This window comes from Vidua macroura, chromosome 16 (genome assembly GCF_024509145.1).
Source record: "Vidua macroura isolate BioBank_ID:100142 chromosome 16, ASM2450914v1, whole genome shotgun sequence".
NCBI classification, from domain to species: domain Eukaryota; kingdom Metazoa; phylum Chordata; class Aves; order Passeriformes; family Viduidae; genus Vidua; species Vidua macroura.
Genome location: NC_071586.1, coordinates 12,106,883 through 12,132,958, shown reverse-complemented (window position 1 = coordinate 12,132,958; position 26,076 = coordinate 12,106,883). Strand labels below are relative to the sequence as shown.

The window sequence follows — 26,076 nt, the reverse complement described above, 5'->3', positions numbered from 1 at the left end:
AGGAGTTCACAGGTCTGTCTTATCTCTCTTAGTGCCCGGATGCTGGAGAAGGCCCGGCAGCAGCTGCAGGAGGAAATCCTGTGTGTTCAGAGCCAGCTCTTGGATGAGAAGAAGAAACGGGAGCACCAGGAAGCGCTGGTCAGGCGGCTGCAGAAACGCGTGGTGCTCCTCACCAAGGTGAGTTCTCAGACTGTGTCTGGAAAAGCCCATGTCCTTATTTCTTTCTGCCAGGTGCAATCCTTCCTATTTCTTCTTTGTTCACCTCTATAACTGGTGCTATGAAACTGTTCTGGGATCTTTGCATAATGGGTGGGAGACATGAAACCTGACTTAAGGGCTTCACTGGAATGGAAGTACCTAAAACTGTGCCTCCTAAAACTGTGCTCGTGTTCCCCCAGCTGGGCTCGTGCTGTGCTGAGGATATGTGACTTTGTCTGAGCCTTGGCATCTCTGCGAGGGCAGAGAATTGAATCATGTTGTTGCTGGAGTGTTTTGAGCCACTGAAGGGAATTTATAATGGCTTTGGCTGCATTGCCTCCTTTCCTAAAGAGAACGAAGTGGCAGCACCTTGTCAACTGTTCCTGTGGAAAAACAATTTACAGGGAGTAAGAGATTTGCCTTCCTCTTACGCTGGAAGTCTGTTCAAATGTAATGGCAAGCACTAGACCAGTAAATTGAAAATAGGTTTTAAGATTCTTTCTATAGAATATATCAAAGGGGTCTGCATCATCCTGTATCAGGTGTGCTCTCATGATGAAATTCTATACAATAATTCTGAAGTCTGCAGAGCATTGAAAATTTTATATTAAATTCTGAGAGCTCGCTTTCCACAAAGGGAATAATAATTTGCTGTAGCCAGAATGAGAGTTACTTCACTTTCCAAGAATACTCCTTGCAAAACTTCCCTCATCTGAGTAATCTCCCTGGTGTTATAAAGCTGCTCACGTAAATGAGCTTACGTGTGTGCAGAAGGTCAGACTCCAGTAGTCAGAGCTCATGAGAGGGAGCCAGGCACATCACCACATGGGGAGGCAGGAGGGGAAAGAACTGCTGTGGTGCCTGAGCTTTAGACTTTGATTTCCAGTGTCAACTAAAGCATTTTGATCGATTTTAATTGCGCTGCACCCAATTTTGTGTAATTCCCATGTCATTGTTGAGCCAAAGAAGCTGTGATGTATGGTGCAGTAAGCAGGGCTCTTGAAGCATGAAGCAGCCACTTTACAAGAGGATATTCCATCAGATCTTCTGGCTGCAGAGTTTGATGCCATGGAGAGTCACAGAAGTGCAAAGAGGAGAATGACAGCAGTTCTTTCAGCCTCACACTGAGGCAGGCACTGCAGTCAGGGTGGATGGACCAAACTCTCTCCATGGAAACAGAAAAGGCTTCTCCTCTCAGCCCTTCTCCTCCCCCCAGCAGCAGGCAGCTCTCTGTAGTGTTCTGGTTTGGGACTGTCAAGGCTGGATAAGACACAGGTGCATACTGAGCCCTATAAAAACCCTGTCTTTATAACCTTTTCAGCTGTCTAATATTGTGCTGGACTGCTCAGGCCTGGAGGAAGTTTCTCAGATGGTTTCTAAAATATTCCCTTTGTTAACTTATTTCTAGTCCTCAGCAGAAACACTTTTTATCACAGAACACAAAAATATCATTACTTTTCTTTAAGTAGGGGACAAAACCACAACACTACTTTGTCATGTGATGGATTGTACTCTGATTTATATTGAAAGACAAACCTTTGCTTTGTTTGCTGTGCTCCCCCTGAGGAGGAACAGAGGAAAAGTTGCAAGTGTTCTTCATCAGACCATGGCAAACAAACTTGGTTTTTGACAGGGGAGGTTTTCAATGTGCTCAGTGGTTCCTCAACTGACCTGTTTTGAAGGAATAAAGACTTTGCTGTTCTCTGAAAATTTATATTCCATCCAGAGAACTCTGGGGTCTTTTGTGAAGGAGTACATGCATTATGGTACTTGGACAATCTACCCTCAGCACTGTTTCTCCTGCTGGTTACTCTTCTCATGCAAAATCAGAAGAAAGAATTTCATTTAATTAAAAAAAGTATGATATTGTGATTTAAAATGAGATTGAGCAAATACATTTCCTGTCAAAAATAATTATTCTACATTGAAAGCATATCACCTAGAATGGTATTTAATCATCTAATTAGTAGCATCAGTACTGTGGTGTGCTTTTATGTAATTTGAGAATGGAAAAGATGAGTTCTCTCTATTCAGTCTTTGTCTTGTTAAATAGGGCTGTGAAAATCTAATTTGGGGCAGAGTATTATATATATGATTGAAATGCTATTGCTTTTGGTAGTATGACTTCTGCATTTGTGCATGTTTGACCCTCTGCTAGGGCAGTGAATCAGTTCCTGTGTGCTGAGCAAACAAGGCCTGAAAGGTGTCAGAGGTGTTCAACAGTGCAAATTTAATGCTGTAACAGTTTTCCTTTCTTTGGGCTTTCTTTCAGGTTGGAACCTGGAAGTCTCAGTCCTAGAATATGTTTTAAAATATGAATAGAAAACACTAAGTTGTTTTTTGTTCAGTAACAGCAGGACCAAATATTTCAGTAGTAAATGTACTCTCTTCAGGGGGTACTTGCTTTGCAAGTCTGACTCCTTCTCACTGCTATGGCTACTGATATTTTTTCCCCAAGATTGAAGCAATATTTTGTGGCTTTTACAGACTGCCAGTCTCACTTGTCAGTCATGCTCAGCTGCTACTTGCCACAGTCTCTGTCTGTCTTGGCTGCTCTTGTATTTCCATTCCAGTGCATTTAACCTCTCTGCATATTGCTTCCTTCCTTGCCTCATTTGCTTCTTTTGGGCTTTCTTGATCTTACTTGGGCCTTTCCAGTTGGTTTACTGCTTGGAAGTGACACAGTTGTCTGTGTGGGATACTTCAGTGCACCCCTACAAATCTCTCTTCCCTGGCAGACTGGAACAGCATTCTCCAGTCTCTGAGTGTTACTGCAGAGGTGCAGCCCCACTGAGGGGTGTGGGCTGGTGTAGGAGCTGCATCCTGATTATTCCTGTCCACAAACTGCTCTTTAGAACATGTTGGTTGATCATTTTGTCCCACATGACCTTGCAAATCAGGGCAGGACTGAAGTTTTCTGATTTACATGTTTTCAATGAAACATAAGGCTAGATTAGGACACCACTGAGGCTTTCGACATTGATGGCTGGAAGGTTTCTCCTGGAGTGTCACTCCATTCACTTAAGGTGATGAAACAGAAATTGATGTTTGAAGGGATGGATTCACTCTCTCTCTCAGAGATCTGCCTGGCTGGGTTTGCTGTCTGTCATGTTTTTTTGCTTTTCCTTAGCTCAGAGTTTTGGGAAAGTCTTTCATCTTTGCTTTAGTACCTGAGGTACTTGTGATACAGCAGTGCTGAGAGATACCTGAAATGCTGGGGAAACACCTAGTCCACCTCTGCCCTTTTGCCTGTTTGATTTACTGCTGTATTTGCTTTGAATGCCATGTTTACTCACACAGTTTTGTATTTGACTTTTGTGTTGTCCTTAAGCTTATGAGTGTTTTTCTGAGAGCTTTGCACACAACTCCTGGTCCTTGTTTATGAAGTAGGCTTGTTAAAAACAGTCAATTCTGCTACTGAATGGCTAAAATTGGAATCTCTTAGGAAATTTTATATGACATACAGGCCTCCCAGAATGAAAAACCCTTTCTGAAAATCATTATCTGAGTGTAAGCAGCTGATTGAGTCAGTATTTCATGGAAAGCCAGCTCTGGTTATTTATTTCAGGAGGGCAGCTTCCAGAGAGCACAACTGGGCCTTGTGCAGCAGAAGGGTTGCTGGAGAACAGCATTAAAGGCCCGCTCAAAAGCTCCCAAAGCCCTCTCATGTGGAGGGCCAAAGGTTGGGTTGGATCTCCTCCTCTCCTCGAGTGATTTTACCTGGCTGTGATTAGCCCTTACTGTGTTTCTTACTTAGCTGCTGCCAGGGTTCAGACCTGGAGCCTCTTCCCCTGCACGTGTTCAGTTCAGTGACTCCTGAAAGCAGTGACACCTTCTCTGCCCAGAAGGAACTTCTGCAAGAAGCTCTGGAGTGCATTGGATCACCCCATAGCACTGCAGGTTTGACCAGAGACAAAATGCCCTGCTTTTTGCAGCCAGTGCATGATCCTTTGCAGAAAGCTCAAAACTCAAAATGGGAAGCCCAACTTCAGTTACTTTTTGTAACTTATTCCAAATTAGTCTAATTTGTTCCCGAAATTGTGGGCTTTATGAATGCACACTGCCATGATGGCAGCCCTTGCTCTCATATAAGGCATAACACAACGACTGAACTGAGCTGCTTGTGTTGGATGTTGTTGTTTCACTGTGTTTATTTCCTGTCTGTGCACTTATCTGCCTTTGGGTACTCTGCTGCCCAGAGAAGAGACTGAAAAATTCCCTTTTGTTTCCTGGGCTCTCAACCAGATCATGTGATATGATGGGAAATCTGTTTCTATTGAGACATAATTTAGGCCATCACCATAAAAGTTAGAGATTAAACAAGTATTGATTAACCAACTCCCGCTGACTGCTGATACCACATGTTCCTGGAGATATCAGTCAGTGTGAAGTATATTAGTGACTCCCAGAGCTGAGAATGGCAAAAATGCATCAGAAATGGGACTAGGTAATTAAACTGTTCATTAAGCATGGCAGATGCAGAGTTCATGACTTGATTTGCCATCTGCTTTGTTTTGTAATCAGTAAAGATTTTAAATAATGCTGATGGTTTCTCTGTCATATTGGGTCCTGCATGATGTTTTTTCTGAGGAGGTAGATAGATGATTTTAAAGCACAAGGAAGGATCATGAAGTTCTGGGTGTGCAGCAAAGAAGTTGAATTAACCCTTTTCCTGGGCTGTGTGAAAAATAAGCTGTAAATACAGCAGTCAGTGTTGCACTCAGCAGCACCAGAAACAGGCAAGCAGATCCTTGTGGCAGACCTTTTGGCCATCACACCCTGAGCTGTGCTCTGCATCCAGGCACCACAGTTGGCCTCGGGGCAGCTCTGAGCTGCTCCTCGGGGCTGTGAGCAGTATCCCAAGTATCCAATGCTTTCCCTGGCTGTTATCACTCTCTCCTTCCTTCCCTCAATCCATGTCGTGATTCTGTGGCTGTCATTGCAGCAGTGCTGTTGCAGGTGCATCCCCAGCTGTGCTGCTGCACACCTGATTGTTAAGTGCTCTCAGCCTGACCCTGGCCAAACCTTTCCCTCTGCTCACTGTGTCTCCCCTTTGTAGGCTTTTATAAACTCAGGGAAGTTACCTTCCTTTTTAGGACTGGCAAATAAATACATTTTTAATGTGATTCCACGTCTCCCTCTTCAGGGATTAGGCAAGGGAGGTTTTGTGAGTGCTTCTTTAGACCAAGGAGACTCAGCAGCCTTTTAGATTGAGCACAGGTCTCTCTAATTTCAACTTGATTATATTAATCAGTTAAACAATTTCAGAGGAAAGGTGGTTGGTAATAGGGGGTGGAGGAGGATAATAGCAGAAGGAGACAGAAGATTGTTAACAGGTGTGGGAAAGAAGTAAAGAGAGGATTGCTCCTCGTGGAGTGCGGGGGCTGTGAACAGGTCACTGCTGAATTTTAATCTTTAGTAACCTGTACCATCATCAATTTTAATTCCCAGACTCCTCTTGTAGGGTGTCTTTTTTAAAGAATGAAGACCAAGAGGTCAGAGATGAGGTAGGTGCTTTTGTGAATAATTGCCTGCCCTGTGAGCTGGTATTAAAATGTTCCTGAGTTCAGTCTGGTGCAGGGTGGTTGCTGGGCTTCATGTTTGTGATTTCCACAGGAGTGTCTGGCTTACTGGATAAAGGGAGCTGAGTTTTGTGAGGAGAAAGCAGGATTTGGGAGTTTGGTGACTGTTTCCCTAGGCATTTTTGTCAGAGTTAAGGAAATATCACACTTTGCTTTTGTATGAGGTGGAAAGTGCTCCAGGGAAATGGAGTTCTGTGAGGCATTATTTTAACACAGTTTTTTGGTTTGTTTATTTGTTTTTGTTTTATTTCCTCTATAACCCAAATTTTTTTTTTTTTTTTTTTTTTTTTTTTTTTTTTTTTTTTTTTGTTAATAACTTCTTCCAGTTACTTGCTGTGTCACATCTTAGTCCTGATCGAGTTAACCACCTCCTGGAGCTCAGGCAGCTGCCTCCACATGTAGCAGTGTTGGAGGTAACTGGTAACTTGCTGTACCACTTTTTGCCTGCAATAGATGCCCTGCTAGATAACTCCACAAATATGTGTTCTGACAACATGTTTCCTGTTTATTATTTTTTTTCATATGTATTGCTAGTCTGCTTTACCTTTCTTAATCATCTTGCAGTCTGCACTGTGAGGATCTTTAAACCATGCTCTTACCTTCCATACCTAACAGCCTGCTAGGATCTGTTGACCTGATTTCAAGTATCTCTAGATCTCAGAGTCTGAAAGTGATTTTTTTTTTTTCCCTCCTCTGTCTGTACCCTCTAATTTGTCTGCTTCTGAGTTTTATTTAGCTTTTAATGGAATGGCCTAACTCCAGTTTTCAAGGAAGTTGCTATAGGGAATACAAAAGAACAAATACAAATTTTTATCAGCCTCAACTGTTCCCCAAGTCACTCAGCCCTGCCCCTAGAGAAGCACAGCAGGGTTGATGGCTTCACCCTGGCCCTGTCATGAACCAGCCATAGTATTTATTGAAATGGCTTCATCTGCAGCACTGCCCTTTCTGTAGCTTTCTGAGTACAATACCACAATACTCCAATGGCAATTTTTGCAGACACTTGTACAGTGACAAACTAACTCTGTGCTGATTTATACTAGATGCTTCGTTATATTCATTACAAGATCCTATTTGCATGCTTGACATTTTAAAATACTGTGTTTGGAATGTCTTATTTATTTTGAGACCTTTATTAAGCAACCTCAATCTGAGGGTTTAATTGTTACTGATAGCTAAGAGTATAATTACCTCAGTAAAATATCATGGCTATATTAAGCAAATGGCAATTGTCTTCCAGAAGAAAATGAGTACAAGCCATTTTCCTTTGAAGCAGGTTGTTTCACGAGGTCTGCTAATATCATTTACTGCTACAATTGCAGAATCTCTCCACAGAGAATGAATAAGGAAAACTGGGATCAATGTGTTTGTGGAAGGGACTGGGTGAAGCAGTGCACAGAGACCATTTGGGAGGAGTATCTTTAAATTAAACCGGAAAATGTTCCTGTTTCTCAAGTAATATTTGCAGATTCCGGAATGTCAGAAAAATGTGTTTTTGCTGGGGTGAGCTCCCAGAGCAGTGCTTGGTTTTCTTTTTTGCCATTGTTCCTGATCTTGCCTAACTTGGTAATAAGTTTACTACTCACTTTTGACTCAATGAAGAAATTAGCAGAACTGTTGAGTTCTCACTTCCTTACCCTGCTCTAAAATGACTCTTCAAAGCCTAAGAGTTCCCTTAGTTTGACTTGTCAGTCTGCATTTGTCAAAGGCACCTCTGGCTCTGAGATGCAGGAGCTGTTCCCAGGCTGTGGGCACTGGAGTCTGCCCTTCTTGCTCTCCACTGCATCCTCTCTAGTGAGACCCTGTGCTCTTGATCTGCTGTCCTAATTCCTCATAGCTAGTGGATAAATTTGCTGACTTTTCCCTGACTTTGGGTATTGTGCTCTGTGTACCCTGTGGTACCTGTAGGAATTTGTCCCTTGGAGGCAGGAAGGTGATGTGCTTTGTTAGAGTTGAGCTTTATCACCTGAGAGCTCTCAACATGGAGATGGTGAGGGTGAGTTCAAATGGCCAGCCTGGAGGCAGAAGATGAATTGGCCCCTGGGCCTTGCTTCCCTTTCCCTTTTAAAAGCATAAAAGAGCTCATAAAAATTATCCTGGCAATTTTCTGGGAATTGGTTTTGTGTAATTCTTTCTCTTGCCTTATTATGTATCTGGTAAACGTTGCAATGATAAAAATATGGAGTTCATTATTATCTTTATATCTGATGTTTTTGAGGTGGAGGCACAAGGACAGCCTCTGTATTCTTATTGATGTTATCTCTGACATAGCTTCTATTTAAGCAGTAAGTTTAGAGGGTTTTTTAAAACTTTATAACAATTCAGAGTATGCAGCAAAGTTAAAAGTTATGTTATTTTATGAGGTATTTGTGAAGAACAATAGAAATGTGATCTTTTTTTTTCCCCCCAGAATACTGACTGGATTCTGCTTTGTTCTGCCCCCACTAGATATTAATGCTCGCTGTTAAGAGGTTAGATTATGAAAATTAGAAATATACCCATAAAAGAATCTATATGACCTTCAGTTCTCATATTTCTCTGAGAGAAAGGACTGTAGGACTTCTAAAGGTAAAATATTCAATAAAAAGAAATTAGGTTAATCCAATGTTATGGCTGAGAATTTAAACTCACCCAGGTCAGGTAATTCAAAGTTATAGTTCCCTTGATGCGTGTGCTGTAACATTTATTCCTTAGCTCCTCAGCTCTGAATTATGAGGGATGGTTGAGCAGGTCTGGCAGGGAAGATGGATGGGGGGAATGAAGGAGTGATTGTTGGGGGAAGTCAGGCAGAACAAACCTGACTGCTGGGCAGGAGCTTGGGCAGCATCCAGGGACAGGGAAGGGGCTTAGGATTTCTGAACAGCAGGCTCTGAAATACCAGCAAGGCTAAGCTGCACAAAAAGGGGTTTTGGTTCTTTTTTTGCAATTCTTTGTTCCTCAGATACTTATGGTTTGAAGGCATTAATCTCGCTGCCTCTTAGAGTGGTGGTATTGCCACAGGAACTGCAGCTTTGAATCTCTGCCTGCTCTCTGTTTTAATTCTTAGGCACAAAACTGGATTAACTGGGTTTGCTTCAAGTTGAATTGCAGTGGATTTTTTTTTTTTTAAGGGTAGGAGAGAGAGATAATTAAGTAATTGCACAGTAGCTTATTTCAACATGTGATGGGAGCCTCTGGTAAGAACAGCTGCACTACTCAGACACCAGTCAGAGCATCCTTTCAAATGAAGACCCAAAATCTTTACAAAACTGAAGGACTGTCTGGAGAATTGAGGAGTTTTGGATTGCTCCTGGCACAGTATCATGCAGTACTGACTGTTTTGTTCAATGTGTGTTCACAGCATCTCAGGTCAAGCATTGCTTAAATTGATGAATATATTAGAAGTCAAATGAGGTTTTACAAAGCATCTTGGAAATGGTCTCTGACCCATGATTTGTTGCATTGAGGAGAAATGTACTGTTCCCTCTTTTATGAGCACATTTGTTTGGATGGTATTTCAGACAGAGTCAACAACTGTTTAATAGAAGCTATAGAAAATTTGAAGAATTGGTGTAGTTTCAGTTAATTAATTTTGATTGATGTAATGAGATTATTATGTTACAAGTTTCTCACTATACAGAACAGCTGCTGGATTTGTTTTGTGTTATGTGGGGCAGGACCTGTGAAGAATCATTAACTGTAAACTTGCCTGTTCAGATGGAACCAGTTTGGGACAGTGGGGGAGCTGAGGCTTAGTTTTCTTGTCTGTGTGAATCCAGTGCTTCAGGATTTCCCTAGAAAGATCAATGCCTTTTTGAAGTCAAAAATTTAAAAAGGAATCAACAGGTAAAGTGTGAGCATGAGACAGGAAAAGAGGATATGCTTTCTACATGTCAAGATGATGTTGGACTTGGTTTCTGTCAGGAGGAGGAGATCTTTTCTCACAAGAGTCTTCTGATTTGTAGAGGTTATATTAGGAAAGTCCTAAAACCCTGTGGGGCATCCAAACTGCTTTTTAAGCATAGGGAAGCATGGCCAGAGTAATGTTTAAATATGTTGTCTGTGTCTGCATCTCCTTACTTTCCTTGGGCAGCAAAGTCCAAGGATTCTAGCAGATGTGTTCCTTTGCTTGCCACAGTGTTGGTGTGTACAAAGTGCCGTGGGCTTGTTCCAGTGTCGTATCATCCCAGGTACTTGCTCCTGGAGCAACACTGGGGAAAATGGAAACCCCACTCTACTTGGGCTTTCAGTCAATATTATTTTGGGTGCCACAAGTCTGTGTGCAAGGAATTGAGACTGAGTGGTTAAAGTGCAAGTTGCTGAAAGGGTGGAGCATTTTAAACTTTTCCTGCAAGTGTTTGAGAAGGTTTGTGCTGCTCTTGTGCCTGGGAGCTGCAGGCACCTGAGGGGCTGGCTTTGACATCAGTGGCAAATATTTCTTACAGCAAAATGTTCATTCTGCTGGTTCTCTGTGCCAGCCCGTGCTGGAACTGCAGGATGTGTAGTTTTGCTGCAGCTGGATGCTCTTCCCCCTGAGATGTGAGCACACTTCCCCTGCTGGGCTGTTGCACTGTGCCCATGGCACGCTGGAGCTCTGCTTGTCCAGGGTGCCTGGAGGGAGCTGTAACATCTAAATATAGAAAGAAATGCATGACAGGGCTTGGGGCTCCCTGTCCTTGTGAGCAGTTGAAGGAGAGATTCAGACCCTCACATACAGCAGGTCCTAGGGAGAGGTGTGACCTGCTGGCCTGTAGAGTTGGTAGGTTTGGAGTGGGGTGTGCCTGAAGCCCCATGGGCTCATCTTCATGGGACAGAGCCAAGAACTCATTCCCTCTTCAGGGAGAGGAGATGCTCTTACTCCCTTTGAGCAGCAGAGTCTTCTCTCCAGTGGAAGAAGCAGCTGCAAGAGTTCCTGGTCCCACACCCATTTTTCCTGCCTTATGTGGGAGATGGGTTAGAGGCAGGTCCAAGACCAACAGCTTTTTATTGCTTAAGTGGATGGGAGAGGAGCTGGGAAGACTCATTCTGTGCATTGAACTTGTGATTAAATTAAAGATAAACGTGGATGTGAAGTAATGTTTCTTTCAGGATTTGCACACACCTTCTGCAGGGCATTTGCCAAAGGAGAGTGCAGCTTCCAAAATGATCTAGTGTCTGAATTGGAAATTTAAGCAATTTAACTCCTCTCCTCAGTTGCTGCTTTTTCAGGCACATATATAAGCTGCAGAAGTTTTATGTTTTATGCTTGTAACAGGAATTCTGCTCTGTAAATAGTATTTTCAGCTTTGCAGATAAGGAAACACTTTCTGACGTTAATACATTAATTTTCTGTTGATAACATACTACCTTTGGAGACCAACTTTTCAGGTTGACATTTCTATTATATTAATTACGAAGAGAGGAGAAGCTGTGCTTGTTTTGTCATTGGGAAATGCCATTTGCAAAGTTATTGGAGAAGGTGACCTCGTCAGAAGTGTTATTGCATTATCCCTCAGTGAGGGCCACCACAACTGAATGACATGAAAAAAATGCAGAAAGAAAAAAGCAATTTCAGGAGATATAATGAAATGAAAACAAAATGCCTTTTATCCCTCTCCAGCATGAAGATGTTTGTTATGATAGTGTATATAAAGTTTGATGCTGGGGAAAAAAGGGCTTGTGAACATTCAGGGTTGTTTTTTAAAACTGTAAATTGTCATACAAGAGAATTCTTGACTTTTTGCATGAAGTAAACATGAACAAGAGGCAGTGCTTACTCCAGTGACTTCTCTCCCTGCTTCTCACTATGTATTCCTGGCCATTATCCTTTTTCCCTCTTGTTCATTCTGCACATGAGGCTAAAGGGGCTCAGCCTGCATGCACCAAAGCCCCCACCCAAGGGCTGCACTGGGGGTATCCTTTGCCACCTCAGTGCTTGGAGAGATCACCCTGGAGTCATTTTCTTTCCCACTTCTGGTTCACTCTGCCAGTCCTTTAAGTAAATCTCAGCTCTTCTGTTTGCTTCTAGCAAAATGCCAAGCAAATAATCTGTTCATTTTCTGTTTTCCCTCCCAATTTAAAACCACAGAGCTGTTAGTTTTCTCAGAGCCATTCCTTGTTCTCCCTGAACACTGGGGGACAGCAAGAGCTGCACATTTCTACTCTGCCTCAGCGTCCCATCCAGGCACAGCTCTGCTGAAAGCCCAGGTGATTGCCCTCTCCAAGGAGCTGCCTGCTTTCCTGTGCCTTTAAACAATCCTGTGCAAGAAACTACCACTCATCTTAGTGGCCATTTCATCTTTGAACGTGTGGGGCACAGCAGGACATGCTGAGTGTCTCATTCTGCTCATCCCTCTGCTTTCTCCCTGTGCTGGAATTGTGACAGAGGTGCAGGTCACAGGTAGTTCAGTGAGTGGTTCATAATGGAGCCATGGTCATCACTCTTTAAAAGCTTTAAATGAAATCTTTTCCACCAAAGAAGTTATTAGAAAAGCCCCAGAAAGCTATTTAACCTCCTTCTGTGTGAGGCAACGTGTTTCTTATGTAATATTTATGCACATGAATTTGTCATGTGTGGTGTTAACCTGAGGCTATGTTTGTAGCTCTTGTGTTCCAATATTGGCTTTTTACTTGCATAAAAGAGAAGACGAAAACCCTGCTGAATTCCTTGAAAACATCCTAAATGGGATGCTGAGGAGCTGTAAATAATAGCCAGGTTTATAGTTTAACTCTCTAGGGGCATGTGCAAGCTGAAGGGTGTGAAACACGTGTTCTGGATCTGATGTTTTCCTTCAGATAACACAAGGAAGCCAGAAATGCAGAAGTAATTAAATGTGCTCACCATCCCTGCCTCACTTTCCTCTTTGCCTGCACATGGATTTGTGAGTTCTGAGGTTCTGAAGCTCCTTCTGCTGCAGCTGTTGGTGCATTTTCTGCATTGAGCTGTGCCCTCTGTTGCGGTTCACTCCCTAACATAAGGAATTTTTTGATCCCTCCAAGCAACCAGCTCAAGCTGACTCATCTAAATCTGTGTCTCACCAAAATGCTGTGACTTTGGGAGTTCTTGCTAAACTTCACCTAGCTAGGCTGAGTTTGGGGTGCTCTTTTGTCAGTATTTATGTTCTCACTACTTCTTCCTTTGCAGAGGTAGTTTTTTTCCTTAGTTTTCCTTTAAGAAGAGGGAGCAGGGATGTGGACTTGTTGCCCCTCATCGGCCAGCAGTTTCACAAGCTTAGTTTCAGTGCCAAACTGCTCCACTGAAGGAACTGGATCTCCTAACTGCAGCCAGAATATCCAAGTAGGTGTATCCAATTGAATTAGTAATAAGAACAGATAAAGAACTTCCTGCCAAGCCTGACTGGTGGACAGGGGGGGTCATACTTTGGCTTGATGCAGAATTCCCTGTGTTTTGGATGTTCTTCAGCTGACCTGCAAGCTGTTCCTCCTCAGCTGCACTCGGATCATGGCTCTGCCTCCACGCGGATGAACGGGTGCCTAATGATCTGCATCCAAAGTTTTGATTTGTAATTAACTTTCAATATGCTAAAAGGATGGCTAATAACATTAAATGCCAATTACAGAGTTCATATTCTTCATGCAAATACAACTTAAGAAAAATGGTATCTTCTCATTTTGCTGCATTGTTCAGATGTAACAAGCATGATTTCCCCAGGGAAAGGGGACAGCTCTGGGACTTAGAAGGTTTATTCATCCAGACCAATGAGTTCTTTTTCCTGGCAATTCTTCCCCCAAGAAGTAGTGATAAGAAACTCTGAGAAGGGGGGAACCTTCTTGATACATTGCCTGTCCTTTTTCTTTTTTGTGCTGGGACTTGGTCTGGAGTTAAATGTGTTATAAATATCTGAGTATCAATGCTTGGTAGATTTACGAGAGCTCTCAGCAGCTAATGAAGGTTAAATGCTGTCTATTTTGGGAACCTGAATGACACTGTCACTCACATTTTAGCAGTACTCAATATCTAGAGCTGTTTTTTTTTTCGTTCTGTTATTCCTGTGAGGTGGGGAAGCACTGTTACCTTGTTTATAAAAGTGCATGGAGAACAGAGATGCTTGGGTGAAATAACCGAAGACCTGAGGCCAAGTCAAACAGGACTGCTGTGGAAGAGCTGTGAAATCTTTATTGTACCTCCTTCTGAGATTGTTTGGTTTGTAATGAAGTCCCCCAGTGCAGACTGCAGTTTTCTGTGCCTTAGCTATGTGACAATGACCTTCCTTCAGGTGGCAAATCCTTTGCTGCAGCACGTGTGTATGTATTCCCTGACACTGCCTGCTCTGCTTTGTTAATATCAGCATTTCACTGATTTTTCTACATCTTTTGAATCTTGTCACATCCTGGAAGCATCTGGTACTGTTCTGGTGAGCCTGTGTTAGTACAAGGATCTGATTTTTTTACTGGAGCTGTGTTGCTGAAGTGGTTTTGTTTCTGGAGGTTATGGCTGCAGTCCCTTCCCTCCTCTTTATGGGCTCTGGCTGGCTGGCATGGCCCTAGGGATGTCATACTTCCAAGGTTGTCAAAATCAAATCCCTAGGAGATTGTGGTGTAAAAGCTGCTTGTGTGCACACTGTGTGAAATCTAAAGTTTTTTTCCTTCCCCTCTTCACACACTTCCATTTGTGTGTGATTTTGCTCAGTCTGTTTATCAGCCTTTGCTCGTCCGTCATTATTGATATTTTTAGGTGCTCTGGAATGCCTTACCCTTGTCTCTAGACTCTGCTGACGTTCATATTTCATGTTGTCAGCTCATATCTTGCTGCTTGCCCTTGTTCCACTACACTAATAATGATCCTGAAGGAAACTTCTGGCTCTAATCCTCAGTGCAGCCTCCTGCTAATTGCTTTCCATGGCAGGGAGGGGTGGTTGCTCCTCCATCAGCCAGCTCCTACCAGCTGGTATTTGACTCTCACATAATGATTAAAACCCAGGCATGCTTGGTCATTTAAACAGACTTTCAAACCCTGTGTTCACTGGTTTGCTCTCCTGTGAGTTCTCTCAAAGAATTGTTAACTGGTTCAGTTTAAACTACTTTCACAAAAGCTCCTGCTTATCTATCTCTATTTTATCTTGTTTCACTCAACTCAAAGAGATGCTTTGAATTCTGAACCTTCTTAACTAATTTTCCTAATGTTCAGGTGAAACTTCCTTGCCAATGACTCTAATTTCCCAGAACAACCTTATCTCTGCTTTCAAAACAGAGGAGGATGTCTGCAGTCTGCTATCTCCAATAGGATAGCCATTTTTAATGATAAATCATTTTATTCCTTTTGTCTGTTAACACCTTTGTTATTTTTTGGTCTTGGGTGAATATCCAGCTTTGAGATTATTATAATATCTTCTTAGTGCAGTTTAATTTCTTGAAGCATTTAGCTGCCTTTATCACAATTCTCTGGATAAAATAGAGCAGAGGAGCTGTGATGATTCTTTTTGGAGCCTGGATCTTTGCTGGGTCAGAGTGTGCAGCTACAGCCTCTCGTGCCTCTGATAGACTCAAAGGATTGCCCTGTACCTGGAGCTGTCCATTTCAGCTTTGTCTGGGGCTTTGTGTTTTCATGGTGTTGAGATTTGTCTGCCTTTAAAATACAAATTAATATTATTGCTGTGGCTTTTATTTACTTGATATTCTTCATTATGTTTTACATTTACCTGACCTTTTCTTGCTTCATGCAAGCATTGTGGCTTTCAGTGTTTTGATATTTGTATTTGTTTGCATCTTTATGAAACTGGTCATGTTAAAAAAAAAAAATCTATTTTCTTTCAAATTTTGTTAAAGGTATGAGATACTCTTGCAAGTTCACATATTGCAAGAAGCAATTTCTGAGCTGCTCATTCCCTTCTCCCTGTACAAGTGTCTGAATATCCCGTGAGATTTAAGTGTTGCAGTGAGTAAACAAATCACTGTATTCCCAGAAAAGTGTGAGTGGATCACAGCTGCTGTCACTCCTGATTGTCTGGAAGATGAATCAGATGTGCACCTGTGGGCAGTATAGGGAGCTGTTCTCTAGGATCAGATGGAGATTTCAAATCTGTTACACCTCATTTGGGTTGTTACTTTGTGGATTTTCCCCCCTTCCTTGCCCCTTTAAAATGTATAATTAAATTTTATTTATTTGAGTGTTTTAATCTTATTATTTCATTTTATGAAACAAACTGGTTGGTGGCTGCATATTTATTTAAAGAGAGGAATCAGCTGCCACATAAGCTGAGAGGCCATAGTTCAGGCATTGTCTGTGCCAGGTACTGTTGCCAGATGGCCAAAGAGCAATCTTCTAACTAGTCCTGGATGTGATTATGATGTTTTTATGAACTTACTCCAATTTCACCTTTTATTTGGTCTTCACAGCTGTTAAGGGCACTTTTTATGGTGTTTCTCTAGTCTGGAAAATTTAGATCAGATTAGAACATAACTTCTCAGAGCTGCAGGAAGTAGGGCATAGTTTAAAGAGGATTAGTGATCAGTGTGTATAAGGACTAGTCTGTGTAAGGTAAATCTTAGAAGGAGCACCTTCATCTTAAGTAATTTATGAGTCAGTAGAGATTTCCTTCTTTCTTCAGCTGGAATCTGTCATGTTAAAGGTCATTTTATTGAAATTCATGCTCACATATTCATAAAAGGATACATTCTTCTGAGCATTAGCAGTCACCAAGTTTTTGAAGTTGCCATGCTGGATCTTTTCTGTGTGTTTTAGCCCTGGAATCTGATGTGATGAATTAGATGTTTGCTCATGATATTACAGCATTAATAATAGTGAGGGGGGAATTGTGATGACATGCAGTCTTTATACTTAGCATGGTTCTACTGGCAAGAGAACATGAATTTATAGGACTGGGACCACTAGACCACTTCCAGAGCTAAATCTAACCTGCAGTTAGGAGTTCTTTGACAATCTCATGTTGCCAAAAGCTGTGCCACTGCATCTCCTTCCATTTATCCTTAGATCCCCCCCCACCAAGATTTGTTTGAAATTTCCATGTAATAGAGGATTATGAATAACACTTGTCACATTTGGAAGCTGTAAGCCATTGAGGAAGGATTTCAGCTCATTCCTTTACAGTCTGCCAGCCTTTTTGCTGTTCAGGATTGAAGGGCTGGGTGCAGCTCTAGAGCTGATTCATCAAGTCTTCTAACAAGGAAACCTCTTTGCCCTTCAACCTTGAGGATGGTGTGTGAACTGTGGGCTGAGGAAGGTGTGCCAGAGGGCAGGGCTGTGCAGCCTGGGTGGAGCTGCTCCATGTGTGTGTTCCTGGATCTGCCTGTCAGACGGGTGGGAAGTGTGCTGAGCCTTGCTCATGGCATCCCTTTGCTTCCCATCCAGAGCCAGGCTAATGACAGCTCTGATAATGCCAGATGGCAGTCACCAGTCATCATTTAATAGCAGAAAAATGCCTAAATATTGCCTCCAAAACTGGTTTGTTCATTCTTCCTCCTCGTTCCAGCCTGGCAGTGATCCTCAGGCAGCACTTAGGGACCTCCTAAGAAGATCTTGTGTGGAAAACTGTCAGAACAGATTGCTGTATGGATTTTCAGAGGATTAAAGTTAATTAAAGAGCTATTCCTTGCTCTCATTTCCTCCTATCTGCCAGCTATTTACATGCTAATGTAGGGTCTTCCAGGGAGAATAGGACAAGTGTCAGCATTGGGCATGTTATCACACATGGAGACAGTAGAAAATAATGAGGTGAGGGAAAAAAAATATATATATAATATGTATGTATGTGTGTGTAGCTTGACAACTGAAAGCCAGCAGCAGAGCTCTTTGCATATTTTCAGTAATGTGTGATCTTACTGAATATAATTCACTCCATTACATCTCACACTGCATAATTTAATACTTCATTCACTATAGTATCTTTACATAAGGAGTTGTATAAACAGGCAGATCTAACTTTTTTCCCCTATCTTGTTCTAAAGAGGAAAGTTCCTTCTTACAGAAGTAGTGAGTAGTTTTACTAGGAGTACAAACCTGTGAGCAGAGACTTTGATGGTGGCTGGCATCTGCTGTTGTCTTCTTTTAGAAAGATTAAGCAAAGGAGATGCTCAGCATGGAAGCAAACTGAGAGTGGATGTAATAGTTTTCTGCTCCAGTTGCATTATTATTTGCCCATTCCATTTTCACATTATTTCAGAGGATTATTTTCTTCTGTAGTTTTTCAATATCTTTCATTTTAACACTTTATTAAAACTGCTACATAACAGATAAAATAAAATTGATCCCAGGTTACACTCAAGAGGGAGTTGAATACTTTAGGAAAATGAGAAACCTCACTTTCTGCATTTTTAAATAAAACTATCAAAAGCATCTGTATTGTTGAGCACAGGTAAAGAGTTTTGTCAGCTTCTGAGGGTAGTGCAGATAGTTTGAGCATGCTGAAGGTAATTAAGCTTCTAAGGACCAAGGGCAGTTAAAGACAGATTTGTTTTCTGTAGTTTTTTGTTCCCCAGTGTGCAGGTGACAGGCAAAGTGAGTGGCTTAGCAAACCCAAAGTGCCCTTACCACAGGCTGCAGTCCCTGTGCTCCATGTGACCTTTGTGAAACAGCTCTTAGCCTCTCTCTTCATTTTATCCTTTTGTGGTTTTCCTAGTGGAAAACATGATGGTCTTACTCTCAGGTGTCAGGTGGCTGTTCTTTGGCCTCGAAAATCAATGTGACATTTTGTGAAAGAGTTAAAAGAGGAGGGAAAGGGAAAAAAAACCCTCTTTTGGAGACTCATTTGGGGGTAGGTGAGGGGAGAAGGTCACCCACACTGAAAAGCCATGACTGATCCCCTGCTTGCTCCTGCCTTGGTAGCACAGCTTCCTTAAAAGATGCTCTGAAAGGGATGTCAGGACAGAGATGCTCTGGGATTTGGGTGTTTGAGGTTTTCTCTTGTATTTGATATCCCAAATCCTCTCTTGAGCCAGGCTGGTGGGCTGACCAAGGTGAAATGCTGCTGTGCAATAAGCCTCAGGCTGAATTTCTCCCTGTTGTGGTTCTGTGAATGCCATCTGAGCTACACCAGGGAAAAGCTGTCCCTGGTGTCTGGGGAGATGCTGCCAAAGGCTCGTTACCCAGGTCAGAATAATTCAGAGAATAACTTGTTCTTGACTCCCCATACCAGAGGAGACCAGTGCTGACTAAATCCTGTTGCTGTGTGGTTGGGAGAATTTGGGATGAAAACAGTGAGCACCCAGAATTTACTGAAGGTGGGGCACACGTGGGGCAGATGCCTTGTCCCTTTCTGGGCTGCCTGTCCCTGGCAGGGCCAACACAAGACTGTGTGCAGGAGCTCTGACAAATGGAAATAACAACCAATGCTTAAAACATAAAGTATTTCAATTTGGGATTCTCATCTCTGTTACACAAATGGTAAGACTCCTGATTTTTATGTGTTCAGTATTGGTTTTGGGCAAATATGAAAATATTTAAGAAAAAGAGAGAACTGCTCTTAAGCTTTTCCTATCAGTGATACGTGTTTGCACTTTTTTGCCATTCATCTATGTTGTACTTTGTGTGAGGGAGGTTTCTATTTTGCATATCAAGTGGAATCTTCAATTTTATCTTGCCACATGCTCAAAAAAAAAATTTATTTCTGTTACATTGTTTTAGAAAGAGATTCACACTTCTTTTGCTGTCTAAGAAATGGTCTCTATTCAATCAGAACTTGGTCTGTTTTGACACTATAGTGGAGCCACATCATGCAGGAGCACTTCAGCCATAAAGGGCATTTGTTTAATAGGTTCCATGTGCTGAGAATTTGAATATTTTCAGTGGTGACAATTAAGGCTGGACATTTTTTGTTCACATTTTTGCATTTTACTAGAAATGAACTGAGGAAAAAACGTCTTTTTCAGGCATTACATGTGGATTTTGCTACTTTATGCCATACCCCTTTTCTGGAACCTGTATATGGATGGATTTCTAAGATATTTAGCTCAATGCAAATGTTCCTTGCCGTTAGGAAGAGAACATGAATTTTTTGGGAACTAAAATTCCAGTGCCCATGTGTGTCTGATTTGTGGGTCACAGGCCCTTCATTCTTTATCCTCACTTTCAGACTTTGGTTCTTGGTGATGGATGTGGGTATTGGGAGCAGAAGGTAATTTTAATGATGTAGATGAAAAGAGTTTCAAATGATGAGGTAAGAATTTGATGTCAGTGCAGTGGCTTTTTTATTTTTTTAATAAAAATTTTATGTTATTTTGATTTCTGGAGCTTAAATAGAGCACGGCAAGGATCCTAAAACCAAAATTAGATTTTGCCTTTAAATTTTGGGTGTCATCCCTCAAGATACAAAGTAAAGTAGCAACTTAGAGCAGCAAACAACATGAATATTTCAGAAGCAGCATCTTTTCTTTATGCTGCCATCTGTTGATGACCTATGCATAGGAAAGGATTAATTTCCCAAAGTCAAAGGTTTAATTTCTCAATGAGATGTCCCGTGAAAGCTGTGAAATACAAGGTAAATTCTGATGGTTGAGAGAGCTCTCCAGCATTATTTTTCTTCCCTCTTGGAAACTTCTATGGACTGGTTGAATGCAGGTGCTGACAAAAGTGGTATTGTGGGGGAAGAAGTGATGCACAGTACTTAGAGTCTTACATACATATAAATAAAAATTAGCAAATGAAAGAACTAAAGAAGTCTGGTTTGTTAACGCTGTGTTTTTTGAATTTCAGCTTTTTGAATGGTTCTGATGATGGAAAAGTGAGGCCATAAGTTGTGTCCTTGAATCTGTGAGCTGCAGAGAAAGCTCAGATGCTTACAGCACCATTTCCATTAATGCATTTTCCTGTCTTCAGTGCAAATGACCCCCAGATATGTGATGGCTCTTAAAGCATTTTGAAACCCTCTCCCATAATTAACTTCTGATGGACAGAAACAAGGCTGTGGGGGTTAGAGATTTGAAGAGAGAATGCTCAACAGGTTTTGAAAAGGGTGCCTAGAAGTCCTTCTGCCATTCACATGATTAAGCTTAATTATTTTGAATTGATTACAGGGTCTTGAGCACGGATATGTAACGAGCTGTTTGTTGTCCCTCAGCAACAGCACCTTTTTAAAGCCATCTTCAGTGGGATCCCAGCCAAGCACAGTGTTCCTCTTTCCTGCTGCTCTGCCAGCCTGGCTTGTGCTAAGCAGCCTCTGCAAGGTTTCCATCAGAGCAGCTCCATCCTGTCACCAGAGGAAGCCTGATGATGCTGAAGCCTCTTGCTCAGTCCACATGCTGCTGTTAGCATCAGCTCAACCTTTCTGACCCTGGGACGTTTAAGCAAAATCTGCCTGCTCTTCCCACCCTCTCCATTACCACCAGCCTTCCCACACTGTAGAACCACAGAATGGTTTGGGTTGGAAGAAACCTTAGAACTCCATAAAACTCATCCCAAGCCCCTTCCATGGGCAGGGACACCTTCCACTAGGCCAGGCTGCTCAATGCCCCATCCCGCCTGGCCTCAAGCACTTCCAGGGATGTCACTGGGGGTGTCTTTGTCACTGATGTGCAGCACAGAGCTCATGGAGATGATAATGTTCCTCTGTAGCACATGAGAGGCACAGGTTTGGGCTGTTAATTAATAATTCCAGTCCTGCACAATGACTAGTCTGATGACAAGTCTCTGCAAAAAAACTCTTGGTAGCCTTTGAAGCAAGCATGCAGAAATATCCTATTTTCAGCTGTACATATTTTTTTCCCAGAATTACTTCACCATGGCACTGCTCTAAATATGTCTTGTGAGATAAGCTTTAAATCCTACTTGGGCAAAGTTTATTAAAAATTAACATTTGCATGGGGAGTTATAAAAAAGAATAGGACCTTCATTAGCTTAACATCATCCAAAGTACAAAATAATATTGAATTGCTCTCCATTGGCCCAGACCAGGCAGACTCTGACTGCCTGCCAGATCTTGAAGCCCAGAAAAGTCAGCATCAATAATATCCAAAAAGCCACACTGGAAACTGCACCTCTATTCCCACAGGTCCAAGAAAATGAGCTGCTACCACAGGCTAAACGACCTGAACTTATTGGGATGGGATGTTAGCTGCCATTCCTCTCAGTGGGGAAAACTGCAGTGTTCATTAAGCAGCCACTCCAGATGTACTGCTCTGGCAGCTCACGATGTTTGGGAGTGAAAAGTCAATGCAGGGGATGTTGTTTCAAACAGTTTTGCTTTATAGAAGTTCACACTTGAACCAACAGAACCCCTGGGCCAGGTAATGCTGGTTTATCCTAAATGAGGATCGATCCTATTGACAGGGATTCTGATCTCCAGCCTTTGCAGGAGTTCAAGGGAAATGGAGCAACAGTAAAGATACTGAAAAACAAGTGGGATGTGAAAGAGTCTGTACAATGGATGCATGTAGAACATCAGTTTTTGTTTTCATTTTGTTTTCTAGGACAGATGAGGAATGCATTCTTCCCCATAGCCCTTTCCTCTTGGGACTGCATGTCGCCTGCCTCTACCTTGCAGCATTTAATCTGTCGTGATTGCCTTAAATGCCTGAGTCTCCACAATATTCACCTTCCCTTGGGCTGCAAGTCAGCAGCATGTGTGTCTTTGTGTTAATTTGTCCCAGTTCAGAGGCACAGCATCATTAGTGAGCCGCCGCCGCCGCGGTAATTACTGTGGGATTTGGGCACAGCGGTTTGCTCGTGCATTGCTCTGTACCTTCTCTTTAATCTACACAGGCCATCTGCTTCATTTCTTAACTAGAAGTTGTTTTGTTTCTGCTTTGGAAGAGTGACTCTGTTGCTCCTAATCTTCTCTGTGTAGAAAAGCCATTGCAGCCAGGATAAATTACATCCGTTTGATAGATCGTGCTCACTTTTGAAAGATTTCTTGCAGATCATGCCCTGTGGTTTTGCTGTGCATAGATTTTTGCTTTCCTCTGTGGCTGCAGGGACAGTCAGGGCAGAATTTTGGTCGGATCACTCTGTGATCTTGGGAACTCTTGTAAGTCTGACCACAGTCCTGCTGTTGGCTTCTAGCAAAGATTTCCCAATAAAAATATATAATAACAAAAATGCTGCTAGGTGGTTATCCCATGACAACCCTGTGAGTAATAACCTTTTAAACCCTCATCCAAATAAGAATTGTGTGTTGGGTGACAAAGCACTTTGGCTTCTGTCTAAAAGGTCTGTTGTGTCTTTTGCCACTGCTTATCTGATCAAAAATAGTGAATTGCTGGACTGACCAGGTCAAAGACCCAAATTTCTCCAAATCTGTCTTCTCCTCTTTTGCCTTTTTCTTCCCAGGACTTCTCCAGGATTAAATGGATCAACTTTTTGTTAAGAGCTGGATTCCTAAGCTTGGGCAGTCCTCAGGCATCACAGTGGATTGTTTAAGTGGATGGAACATGGATATTTCTGTTAGGGAAAGCTTGCTTTTATTTCCCAGAAAAACCTGTTCATTAGATGGTGATTTTGAGGGGTACTCCATTGTGTGGTCAAACTGGACAATTTTTGATGTTTTAGAGGCATTAAAATAAGATAGTAAAATAAGAGCAGTGGAAATCTAACAGCGTATGTCGCTTTTTTTGTCTTTTGGAAGAATTTATAGCTTAGTTTTACCCATAAAGTGGGTTTTGTTTGTTGCCTTTCAAAGATGTCCCTGTTGTTGATAAATAAGGTGAGGACTATGGTGATCCATTCCTCAAAAAATATAAAATGGGAAAAAGAACTTCCTTAGGTCTATTGACAATTTATTTTTCTTGTAATGGGAACATTATTTCTGCATGAGCCTCTCTCTCCTTGCCACTAGAAGCTGGTGCATGCAGTTCTGAGACAATGAAATAGCAGCATCAAATCAGGCAGTTTGCATCTTGGTTTTGTGAAAAGAATAAAAAAAAATAACATTATTTCTCCGAAGACATTTTGGAGTAGAGCAGTCATTTAGAAAATGAAAAGATTCTTTGTCTAGGAGGCTCTTCTGTTTCACTCTTTAATCTAAGCAGCTGTCTTTCTCCTTCCCCATGGGAAGTTGTGGTGGGTAAATAACATGGAAATTCATTTGATGATGGAGACGTTAGAGGTTGGCATGGGCAATTAATTTGTTATTAGACAGAATTAATTTTATTTGATCCTTACATGGTTCTGTTGCTGCATAGAAATTCAGCAGCTCAGTGAGTTATCCTGTGCATGCAGCCCTGGTTTTGCTGAAGGATGGGGCTTTTGGTGGCCCTGACATCAGGAGTGGCTTTTCTCCTGCAGGGAAATGGAGCTGCTGGGAAGCTTTTGGCTTTGTGCTGCTGGAAGTCACTTGGGGTTTATGACCTTAAACGTGAGCTTTTCCCCTGCCCAATCTAAATGCTCTGGTCCTTTGCTCAGAACTGGTTTGAAAATATTTCTGAGGCTCCATCAGCAGCAAGCTGACTTGAGGAGAAAATGAGAAGCTTTTCTTCTGAGTTCCTTTGCTCACATGAGGGATAGGATGGAGTATCAGTGGCTACAGGTAGAACTGGTAATTTTAATCTCCAGAGGGATGGAGATGATGGGATGATCTCCTCACAGTGGGACAAAGCAGCACCTTTGGATTTTCCCTTTTACTCCTAGAATTCAAAGCCACATTTTGGTTGATTTTGGTAGGTACTGATAATTTCTTCTGCATAAACCAGAAAGGAATTACATCTCCTGATGTCTTTCATGACTTTTTAGTGTCAAGAATTTGAAGCATGTGCAGCAAGGATGCTTTGGGAATGTTCATACTTATCACTGTCTCTACTTCTTTTTACTGCTTCCTTCTGGTTTTGCCCTTCTCTGTGTGCCTTCAGGAGAGGCAGCACCTCAGAAGTGGCTGCACCGTGCCGGTGATCCGTTCCTACACAGAGCTGGTGCCCATTTTGGTGTTTTGTTTTGATAAGGATGAACCACTGAGAAGATCCCCAGAGAGCCTTCAGAGGTCTGTGTTTTAGCCCAGTTCTAAACTGGTGAGTGACCACAACCACTTCATCTTGGGGGCACCAGTTTTTCCTCCTGGGAGATGGAGATGGGGATGCTGAACTCCCCTAAGGGGCTGCTTTAGGATTAATTGCTAAAAAGTGCAGCATAAAAACCTAAAGGTAGCCCTGCACTTGTGCACTGCGAAGTGGAAGAGTTTCATGAACAAGTTGCTTATAACAGCGTCCTCATAAGACATCTGCATTTGCATATATTATACTGCATTTTTCCTTCTGCTTCTTTCCTGCCTTAATTGTCTGTGCTCCAGTTTTCCCCAGACTGGAGAGTCTCTTGCTTGTGCTAGATTGGTGAACTAAAGATAAAAGTTTTTGAAAATGAGACCAAGGACAAAAGCAGGGAGGATGTTCAACTCAGAACTGTAAGAGAATATGTGAGTGTGTTAAAAAGGGTACCAAATTCAATTATTTTTGTTAACCAGTGAGATCAGAAGAGGAATCAATTATATCATGCAGGTACTCTCTCTCTTTGTGAGCTGCATGGTGATAACTTCAGTTGCATTTGCTTCTTAAAGTTGACGTGCTAGGAGACAGCATTGTTTCAGTAGGGGTGGGCAAGGAAGAGGCTACTGTCATCTGTAAATGGCAGGAAAATACGAAACTCACACATCTTGGCAGTAATCTCTTCTGTTTAAAAAGCAAATAAGTGAAAAAGCAGGAGAAACTAAGGGATAAAATCACACCTCTTGAAGAAATACTGGGCCAGGCTTGGCATGCTTTGTTGGAGATGATTTAGCAGTAATTAAATTGGTTCCAACAGTGTGGGTAAGACTGAAGATGAGAAGAGGGAGAAAAAAATTTCCTTACTATCCATTAGCATGCCAGACTGTTAGCAAGCTTGGTGGGAGAGTGGTGTGTAAGTAAGCATTAGTGATGAGTAACTGCCCTCCCCTTCCAGTCCACACTGAGCAAGCGCTTCACGCTGGTGTTAACCAGCCCCAGCACAGACAGGCTGTCACTCCTGGGTCTGTTCAGAATGCTCTGCTATCAGACACAGCAAACACCACAGAAATTTCCTTAATGTTGAATGCAGAATTCAGCCCAGCTCCTGCTTGTTTCCCATCTCTTTGACTGCCCCGTGAGGGTCTCGGTGTTTGTACGATGCCCTCCCAGGTGCCCGCGGTTCCAGCCAGGCTCCAGCAGCCCCTGACAGAGATCACCCGTGTGCCCGAGCCTGTGCAAACATTCCATCAACCCTTTCCTCACAGCCAGCCTGCCGTGGGATGCTGTGCCTCTGGGGCTGCTCTGGTGTGCAGAACAACACGCTGCTTATAAATAACACTGGCTTATTTATAACACGCTCCTATGGCGTTGCAAATAACAGCCATATCCATCACACAGCGTTCATTGAAATATAAGGGTTTAAAACCACTTCAGAGAACCCCTGTTTCTTCACGTGGCG

General features: G+C 42.2%; 1 protein-coding gene across 3 annotated transcripts in view; it reads left to right on the top strand.

Annotated features, from left to right (window-relative positions):
• The window catches only part of MAD1L1 (mitotic arrest deficient 1 like 1), a 352,719-nt gene that overhangs the window by 101,540 nt on the left and 225,103 nt on the right, over positions 1-26,076 (top strand). For all 3 annotated transcript variants that reach the window (XM_053992178.1, XM_053992176.1, XM_053992177.1), the window contains one exon: positions 33-177. In XM_053992178.1, coding sequence (XP_053848153.1) covers positions 33-177 — 145 coding nt within the window. The remainder of the gene's footprint in view (positions 1-32; positions 178-26,076) is intronic.